Source organism: Micromys minutus, assembly GCF_963924665.1.
Source record: "Micromys minutus genome assembly, chromosome: 1".
NCBI classification, from domain to species: domain Eukaryota; kingdom Metazoa; phylum Chordata; class Mammalia; order Rodentia; family Muridae; genus Micromys; species Micromys minutus.
Genome location: NC_137969.1, coordinates 170151131 through 170161222, shown reverse-complemented (window position 1 = coordinate 170161222; position 10092 = coordinate 170151131). Strand labels below are relative to the sequence as shown.

The 10092-nt window shown below is 46.0% G+C and overlaps 1 protein-coding gene across 3 annotated transcripts; it reads right to left on the bottom strand.

The window, feature by feature from the left end:
* Positions 1 to 348: 348 nt before the first annotated feature.
* Positions 349 to 10066, bottom strand: ODC1 (ornithine decarboxylase 1; the record flags this gene model as incomplete). Of its 3 annotated transcripts, none has more annotated exons than XM_080926557.1 (12): positions 9866 to 10066; positions 7666 to 7761; positions 7460 to 7578; positions 7052 to 7225; positions 6740 to 6912; positions 6414 to 6548; positions 6231 to 6312; positions 5993 to 6076; positions 5270 to 5432; positions 5069 to 5181; positions 4775 to 4989; positions 349 to 4250 (listed from the first exon to the last, which is right to left on the bottom strand). In XM_080926557.1, exons 3-12 carry the CDS (start codon positions 7559 to 7561, stop codon positions 4106 to 4108), a joined length of 1386 nt encoding a protein of 461 aa, XP_080782683.1. In that variant the 5' UTR covers positions 7562 to 7578; positions 7666 to 7761; positions 9866 to 10066. The 3 variants fall into 3 exon arrangements, with proteins under 3 accessions (XP_080782683.1, XP_080782684.1, XP_080782685.1); XM_080926558.1 differs by lacking the exon at positions 9866 to 10066 and adding an exon at positions 9380 to 9645; XM_080926559.1 differs by lacking the exon at positions 349 to 4250 and having other exon boundaries at positions 4771 to 4989.
* Positions 10067 to 10092: the final 26 nt, after the last annotated feature.

Below are 10092 nucleotides of genomic sequence, written 5' to 3'. Positions count from 1 at the left end.
CCGAACAGACCCACGCGGGTCTGAGTCGGCTGGGCCACGAAACGGACCCCAGATGCCTCTGAGACGTCTCCCAGGGCTGCGGCCGGGAGTCTGAGCCCGTCGGCTCCTCCGCGGATCCGCCAAATCAGAATTCAGAATTCAAGGTGGCCAACTGATTCGGACGCGAGCGCTAGGACATACGACAGACAGGACGAACAACAATCTGGCCGGCCGGCTTACCTCCCGAGATGGGTCGGTGGTCCCTGGGCAGGGGTCTCCGTATCCCGGACGAGCCCCCAAATGAAAGACCCCTACGGGTGGTAGTCTTTCGACCGAGGGAGACCCTCCCAAGGATCAGCGAGACCGGGCTTCGGATGCAAACGGCAAGAGGCTTTATTCAGATACACAGGTACCTGGGGCGTCCAAGTCGCTCGAAAGACTGGCGCGCCGACAGGTCGGGGCAGTGGGTTTTTATAGGGCTAGAGAGCGGTAAGCGTGGTTACAGAAGCGGGAAGCATGGTTACAGGGTTCTCATTGGTGCATTTAAATGAGGACAGGTTTAAACAGGAGCCAACCCACCCTGTTCTCGGAATTTTCCACTGAGTGTTGGCTTGTTTTTCTTATCTTAAGGTCAGGCTGTCTTAGTTCCCTATTTTCTCGCCAGATGGCTGACCACAGATATCTTGTTTGGCTTAGTTGTAACTTGTTTGTCCCAAACTGACCTTGCCCGGAACTCTAGTTTCTCTTGTATGCGTGCCTGGCAGGCCTTACAAAATGGCGTTACTGCTGTTTAGTAGAAACTGGTGGGTTTCTTCAGTATCTTAAAATGTACTTTCTAAATATGGCCTCTCTGCCTATAAATCAAGAGTTGAACATGCACAGCTGCCAAGATGAGTTGGGAACTGGAGGGAACAGGCCACATCACAGGCAACCTAGGCTTTAACATACCAACTACCTAGTATAGGCACACTCCTGCCCAGACACTCAGTCTGGTTCCCTGTGCCTTCTCCCAAGTAGAGTACATGGGTTGTTAAGCATGGAGGCCCAACAGGTCCCACCTTAGAAACACTTTAGGTCAGCTGGGCAGTGGAGGTGCACACCTTTAATACCAGTACTAGGGAGGTAAGGGCAGGTGGATCTGAGTTTGAGGCCAGCCTGGTCTACATAAAACCATTGTTACCAACAGCAGCAATGTTTTAGGTGTGTGGCTAGTTTTTCTGTAGCTGTGACAGAACACTGGACAAAAGCAACTTGAGAAAGCTGTTTGGCTTATAGACCATAGATATATCCTATCTGGTGAAATGTGCTAATTCAGGCCAAATTCGACTGTATTCAAGGCAGGTTTATTGGGAAGTTGCTCTCAGAGTACACTGGCTCTAAGGACTGAGGCCAGGGGAATTCCATCCGGAGAGGGGAGAGAGGGGGAAGAGAAAAGTGTATGCATGCAGAAGGGCAGGAGCACAAAATATCTGAATTATAGAGGGAAGAGCCTCTGGGGGAAGGGCAGTCAAGTTCAGGGTTCAGGGCAGGGTATGCCAGGTAGGAACCTTGGAGGCCAGGTTTGCTTGGTAAGTAAAATGTGTGCCTCAGTCCAGGTCTGAAATCAAACAACTACCATGGAGGGAAGCCAGGTCAGGAGCTCAGGCAGGAACTAGGGTAGAAATGGAGAAATGCTACTTAATTCTAGGCTCTACAAGCCCTGCCTAGGGGCAAGTCCTAGAGATAGCACTGGCTCACTCCCACTGTAGGTAGCTAGAGGCTGTGCCTAGCAAAGATAAGCCTGTCTCAGCTGGGTTTGTCCCACTCCTTGGCCAACTCAGCCCAAGGCAGTTCCACAGCCACAGGTGCTCTGGTCTGCCCCTGCCTGCTGCTACTTGGGCAGGAAATGAACCAGAGGACAGTTTCAGGAAGTAGTGAGAGATGGTCCAGTGTGAAAGGGACTTGCCTTGTAAGGATGAGGTCCCGAGTTTGATCCCAGCACCCACATACAAACCAGGTGGCAGAGGCCTATAATCCCAGACCTGGAGAGGTGGAAACAATCCCTAGGGCTTGCTGACCATCAGTACAGTGAGCTTCATTCAGATCCAGTGAAGAGACCCTGTCAGAGGTAGGGAACCACTGGGGCTGTGGCTGCCAGCTCAGCTGTTTCAATGAATTCCTTTATTTTTAAATTGTTTAATGGATTCTAGTTATGCTCTAACTAAATTGTTTTATTCTAAAAATAAGCTGGAGAAGTGAAGTGTTGAAGGTAGAGATCAGAGGTCAGTCTCTGGTCTGCACACACATGTAGAAGCACACATACAGTGTGAATCTTACCATTCACTCATGTGACTGAAGCAGGATAAATTCAAGGCCAGGGTTGGATCTTTTAGTATTTGAGAACTAAGTCAAAGTTGCCTTCTTGATCTGAGCATGTCTGATTTCCAAAACCCAATACCTTTTTCATGGATGGCATAGATCCCAAAGTCTTTACCCTGCTAGACAACCACACTATCAGGGCTGAGGAACTGCCTTTGCTAGCCAGAGAACCATTTCTTCAGGGTCAAAAACTACATTCAAAAAACTATTTGGGGGCTAAAGAAATGGCTCAGTGGTTAAGTACACTGGCTGCCCTTGTGGAGATCCGGGTTCTGACCTCCCCTTCCAATGTTCTTTTGGGGTCCTCAGGCAAAACCCATATGGAACATATACAAATGTAGACACCTGTCACCATTTTGAGGACAGCCTGATCTACAAATCAAATTCTAGGCCAGCATAGTTCAGCCCTACTTCAAAAAAGCAAAAACAAGTTATCTTCCCATTCTGGCTTCTAGCCATTTCAGCTTGTGCCTTTATATTGGAACTTAGTCTTTAGAAAATAAACCCTTTCCTGTGTGTCCTCTCATCTGCCCCTGACCTTTGTTTAAGCATTTCCAGTACTTATGATGGTATATTATCTTTACAACTATGGAAATGTACTGCTGCCACCAGCTAGAGACTACAGATAACCCAGGCCTGGGGTGGGGGTCTTCCACCCTTGCAAGCACACTTCCAGACAGCATTAGTCAACGGAACCTTAACCATCAGCAGCTTCCCCCCCAACTCCAGCCACAATCTGTGGCTCCCAAGAATGCTCCCTGTGCCTGGAAGCAGCTCTTGATTCCCTCTTTACCTGTATGGAAGGGTACAGGCAGCTCAAGACCCATGGGCAGTGCTTCTCACTCTAGGCAGGTTAGCTTCACTCAGGCCACATCTAACTTTTGCCTGAGGTAAGAGTCTGTAGTGTAGCATACGCTGGTCTATTTCCCAGTGCTGGGATCATAGGATGACTGCTCCTCCCGACCAATAGGTTCAATGCTAACTAGTTTTAAGAGCCTGGCATGCTTCCTTGGGGATGCCACAGGTGTGTAAAACTGAGCAGACTATAATAAGAAAGGCCAAGGTAGAGTAGTTGCTCTGGCTGAATTTATTACAGCACGTTGACTGGAATGCTGTATGGTGCTACTAGGTGGTAATGCAGGGGAAGGCAAGGGTGGAAGGAACAGTCAGTGTTTCTGCAGGCAAGGTTCGAAAAGCCTCAGACGCCCTCCTTAGGAAGTAGTAAGGCCAACAGTCACTAGGCAGATGACATCCCTTAAGAGACTCTGGGCACCAAGTTCACAGCCAACTTACACTTGGAATGGTAAGCACACTGATGTACAGAGACAGAGGGCATAGCCTTGTGCCATCCACCTCTCCTCTCTGATGGGCTAGAGTCACTGCTGTGCAGAAGTTTGTACCTTCTTTAAGGGATGCTTGCAAACATTCCCTGATGCCCAATTATTTCAAGATACTTTATTTTCAAATGGGTCACAACATAAGCTTTTGGCCCATTCTGCCAATGTACAAGCTACAAATGCTTGCTTAGCAGCCAAGGGGCACTCATTAGTATCATGTCTGAAAAGTGAATAAAAATCCATATAAAATATTCAAAGTTTCCATAGGAACACAGTAAGTGTGACCCCCCCATCTCCTAGCCTTCCATACTGCATTGGTGCCAACCCTACTCTTACAAAGACATTCCAAACTAGCAGTAATTAAGTTAAATGGTCCCCCCAAATGCCATAATTCAAGCTAAACTTGCAGGTAAGAGCTACAAGAATGGCATCTACACATTGATACTAGCAGAAGCACAGGCTGCAGGGTGACGGTCCATCCCACTCTCCTGGGCACAGGACATGGGCAGAGTGCCAACATCCTGCTCCTCCACTTCCGGCGGGAAGCCATGGCTCTGGATCTGCTTCTTGAGTTGCCTGAAATTAAAGAGCCATATTCAAAACCCAAATTCCTCCAAATTGGGCAGCCTCCCAAGAGATCCCCAACACCTCACACCCTTTGTTACTACACCACCAGGAAACAATCCAATGTACCGACTCACTATTAAGGAAACCACAGGTCACATATGCTAACTTGAATATTTTAGTTACATTAATATTCTAGTTGCAAAGGAATGTAATTACTTCTAGTCTAAGACCTTTCCTAGTAAAAATCTGAAGATGAGCAGCACTGGAGAACTTCCATTCTTCTGTATTTAGCTCAAGGTAAAACATTCTCTCAAAGACATAACCCAAGCAAATTCAACCCTTTTCTTGATAGGCTAGCTTCTAGCAAGTTATAATGAAGGCTGACCCAAGCGTTCTTTTCTCCACAGCTCAGTCTTCCCTATAGTATGTATGTATGTGTCCACCAGGGATAGAATCAAAGGCTTCTGGCTCATGGTAGGCAGATATTCCACCACTGAGCAAGCAACAGCACAAGCAGGCACAATCTCACTCACCACATTGGCCGTGATATTACATAGTAGATGTTTGGCCTCTGGAACCCATTAAAAGTAGAAGCAGCAGCAACAGTGTATGCACCCATGTTTTCAAACAGCATCCAATCACCCACATGTATTTCTGGCAGGTTACAGCGCTCAACGATCCGATCAAGGCCATCACATGTTGGTCCCCAGATGCTGGAGGAGTAATACTTCTCATCTGGCTTGGGTCTCTGTATGAAGACATTGTTCTTTACTATCCCTGAATCCTGTGCATCATTCTTACTGCTTGAGAGCATGCTTAAAACTTACCTTCTGCAGCAGGGCCTTCACATGGGCATGATCATAAAGAATGCAGTTAAATGATCCATACACTCCATCATTCACATAATACATGAAGGTTTGCTCATTTGACTCATCTTCATCTAGAAAAACAAACACATCACCCTAATTACCACTCTGCATATCAACTTTTGGTTGGTTATCCTACTGACTCATCCTGTCACCACATACCATCAGAGCCCAGCTGCTCCTTCCACACGGTTTTCTTGGCAATGATATTCACTGCAAGTGTGAAAGCTGATGCGACATAGTATCTGCCTGGCTCAGCTATGATTCTCACTCCAGAGTCTGATGGGAAGTACTTGTCCAGAGCTGGGTTTATTACACTGGTGATCTAAGAGAGAAGGGAGCAGTGACTTGTTATACAGTTGACTGAGGAGAAAGATCAGTGCTGCGTGTAAAGAACAGGACATGACCCAGCAGGTCTGTCATCGGGCAACAGAAGCAACATAAACATCTCCCTAGAAACCAGTCTGTACACCATTTCCCACTCCTCTCAGGACCATCTCTATCTTTCCAACACATCATAAGTAGTTTTATTAAATAGCATTAAGTATTACACAAAAGATGAATGCTAAAATAATTGTTAAATACATGCCAGCAAAATAAAGCTCCTTCCACTTTGCTTACCTCACATAATCGCATAAATAGTAACACAAGCACCGAACAATGGCTTTACTTCCTAAGTAAGACTAAACACATTAAAAATATATGAAAGACAGGCAGGGAAATTTAAAGTTCAGAGCCAGCCTGGGCTAGTCTCAAAAATAAACAAGTCAGTGGGAACATAACCAGGCATTTGTTTGATACCTTTTAATGTCAGTAAAAACACCAAAACAAATCTTACTATATATAAAATACCCTCTGTAGGTTATTAATTAATGGTATAATTACCTCTTCAAATTTAAGCTTCGTATCTTCAGATCCAGGAAAGCCACCACCAATATCAAGCAGATACATGTTGAAACCAATTTCTGTCTAGAATCAAGAAAATTCAGAAGTCAAACTGCCAGATTCACAATTTACAAGATGGGTTTAAAATCTGTTATACAGAAGGCTCCACAAGAGGCAAATTCTAGACTTTGTAGTTATTTCAGACAGCCCTCCCTCAGAATGAGTCCTATGTACTTACTCCCATGTCAAAGACACAGCGGGCATCTGACACTGCCTGCACGAAGGTCTCAGGGTCAGTACACCCACTGCCCACATGGAAGCTGAAAAAGAAACAGGATGCTGTTCTTTGACTAGTTCTCAAAGAGAAAAAGGGTCCTAAAATTTAATGTCTCAGCCTGTAACTATATCACTGAGATCTCACCTGACACCAATGACTTCGATATTTAGCTCTTTTGCCCGTTCCAAGAGAAGCCTGCTGGTTTTTAGTGTGGCACCAAACTTAACACTGAGGCGACAAACTGCTTTGGAATCATCAGTGGCAATCCGTAAAACCAACCTAGGTGGAAGCACACCAAGTAAACGCTCTATCCATACTACTCAGGAGCCAAGTGTAGACACTGCTGCTTAGGAGTTTGAATCTAACCCAGGGTTTACCCTTGTTCTACTATGTAAAAGAATAAAAGAAGCAAGATTTGATTGAGTCTGCCCAACAAGGCTCAGCCTTTTGTGCTCAATCAGAAGACTCACTTTGCCTTTGGATGTGCTCTGGAGACTTTCATCAATTCAATTTCACTGTCAAAAGTCATCATCTGGACTCCATTACTGGCAGCATACTTGATCTGAGACACTTGTTTACAAGGATTTGCATAGATAATCCTCTCTGGAGGCACCCCGAGCCCCTGCACCAGCTGTATTTCAGTCTGAAAGAGATCAGTATGGGGTTATATACAGACTGAGTTTGACAAACAAAAGCACATGAAGTTGTCATGTGCACCTCAGCTTATTAATAACACTTATTAACAACTGGATGCCTCCTTGGGATGGGGTGAGCAGTCTTACCTTGCTTGCACAGTCAAATCCTGTCCCAATGGCAGCTAGGGTGCTCACTATAGCGCTACTATCATTACACTTGACTGCGTAAAAGGGGGTAACTCGGGGAAGAGCTTTTAGCCACCTCAGATGCTTCTTTACAATGTCTCCAAGGTCCGCAACATAGAAAGCATCCTTATCATCCTGGAATGACAACAGTTCAGAGACCTCATTAATAGTTTTGCAGCTGGCCACATTGAAAATCCTCTTTTCCCTTTCTTCCTTAATTGACTCGTATCCCCGTTAGCAGTCACTGACATGCATGACCATTACCACTAGACAGTCCAGTCTATCAAATTCTAGATTCTGACAAGACATGCTCACTTATGGTGACAGGAACTTGCAGCAGAGTTGTGGCCACGGGCTTCTCATACTTACAGAGGAAGAAACTTCATTGATTTTTTGGTCCAGAATGTCCTTAGCAGTAAAGCCTTCATCAAGGATATGGCAGTCAAACTCTTCCTTAGTAAAGCTGTTCATGGTTCTCTGATGTACCTCTGAAACAGTAAACTGCAAGTGAGCACAAATGCACTCCAAGTCTTAACAATGCTTCAACACAAATCCAAAAATACAAACATACTTACACAGGAAACTTAGAGATGGAATTAAATTATTGCCAGCTCTCACAGGACAACTTATCCAAGAACTCTGAATGCTGTCTCCTCGAAGTGGTGGAAACACTAGTGAGTAGAAACACAAAATGTTGCTATCTCCCTTGAAATTTTACGATGGTTACACATTGCAACAGTATAGCAGAGTAAGCAGGTGAAATAAAGTACCCAGGCATAGGAAGATCAACTGTGAGTTGGGAATTCCAGTGCCTACATAGGTGAGTAGACTCCTAACCTCTGCAAACTCAAATACATCAGAATGCCACAGCTCTAAACACATGGGATATCTAAATCTGCCTGCTCCAAAACAGAATGTGAGTCTCAGAAGCATTTCTGCATACAGCCCAATTACTGGCATTATTAGGATAATACATGTTCCTATCTGCTTTATTTCTGAGCCAGTCCAGCTCTTTAGAAACTTCAAATAGCATTGCAGTAACTACATGCAGCCCTGAAAAGGTCCTATTCATTCCCATTTTAAGTGTTATGCTGAAGGGCTGGAGAAATGGTTCAGTGGTTAAGAGCACTGACTCCTCTCTTCCAGAGGTCCTGAGTTCAAATCCCAGCAATCACATGGTGGCTCACAACCATCTTTAATGAGATCTGATAATGCCCTCTTATGGTGTGTCTGAAGACAGCTTCAGTATATATATATTAAAAAGAAATATATTAAGAGTTATGAGGAATGATTTCTGGCAAATACTGTTCACCAACCAGAGCAAACTTAGTGAACAATCCATCAAAAATTTCCACAAGGAACTTTTATACAGTACTAGCACACACATACAAAAAGGGGGGAAAACCTTCAAATCACAGTATATATTATTAGTTACTGTTATGAGACATCAGTATTCCAGAGCCTGTATTACCTACCAAATGAGCACTTCTGGGAACCCAACTGTCCAAGTGTATTCTAATATCCACTTACTTATGGATAATAACCATATGGAAGGAATTTTTGGCCAATTTTATGACTAACAAAAATAAGCAAAATCACACTTATAATAAAAGCTTCTGTCTGGGCCTTATGAAATGGACACCAGCAAATGGCCAGGTAACTTTTTTTCCCACTGTGTGACCCACTTCAATGCCAGCAGCCTACATGCAAAGGCCGGGCAATGGTTAGGAGCCAGTTTGCTCTAGCATGGGACACTATGAAAGGCCCAGAGGAATGAACCTGTCATAAATCCAAATCCATGCACGGTAAAACGCACTTTAGACCTTAACTTAATGAGACTTGGCACTGTCAATTTCGTTAGCTGTGTAAACCCTGAGTAAAGACCAGAGTCAGCCAACTCAGTTGTATACCACTTACAACTGATGAATGGGCTTGGCAGTAACTTTGTAATTTTAGGTCTTGTTAAGTATTTTCAGGCAACCTTCCGGCTTAAACCTGAAAAGCTTTCCTTGAAATATCATTTACAATTTTGCCTTTCTATACCTTTGTCTAAATAAAATGCGGAAAAAAAAATCTAAGGAAAAATATTACTAACACTGTGGCATGGGAAGTAGCTAAATTCTGTTAAACAATTAACACAAGAGGGTAATTCTGGAAGAGATGCAAGCCAATTAAAACAAAAAAGAATTCCACCAGTCAAATTCTGCCGGGTCTTAGGTTTGAATAAGCCACTGCATTCTTTGTCCTCTCCCAGACATTCCTGACAGGCTCTGTTCCCCACTCTTTTACCAGTTATTGAGGATTCCGAGTCGGGTTTCCCGGACAGCTGGAAACCCGGTTTCCCGTAAACCACTAAGCCATTCGAGAAGTTCTAATTCCAAGTCACAGCCGGTGGGTATTCATTAGCAGTGACTCTCAAGACTAAATTAGGTCTAGCAACTTCTACTTCCGATCATCCGCTCTGCTCTGTACACGTAGCAAAACCAAAGAAAGCAGCAGCAGGGGAACTGCAGGGCGGCTGCTAGCGGCCGCGCTCCCCTGCACCTGCCGCGGGGCTTGCCCTCCATCATCGCCTGGGCAAGTGGGGAGCGGAGCCCGGTAGACGCGATGCGGGCTCCCAGGGGCGATCCGAAGGCTTGCAGCCAAGAGCCAGGAGCAGCTGCCTTCAGGGCGGAGGTTCGCAAGGTCACCGGCCCCGGACCACGTGTCCCTGTCGGCAGCCACAGTCCGGGCCTCGCGACACGTGGCCGCACCTCCCTCCCGCGCCCCGCTCACCTCACAGCCCAGGGACGCGGCTGGCCGGACCCATGGAGAAGCCGCCGCCGAACCCCGAGGACCGCCCGTCCGTCCGTCCGCCCGCCGCCGCCCCGTCAGCCGCCTCGTCGAGCCCGCCGCAGACGCCGACCTGAGGTGGCGCCGAGCTGCTGGCTGAGGGCGGCCGGCGGCGGCGGCTGCAGGGACTGACAAAGCCCGACGGTGCGACGCGCCGCTACTTATACGCC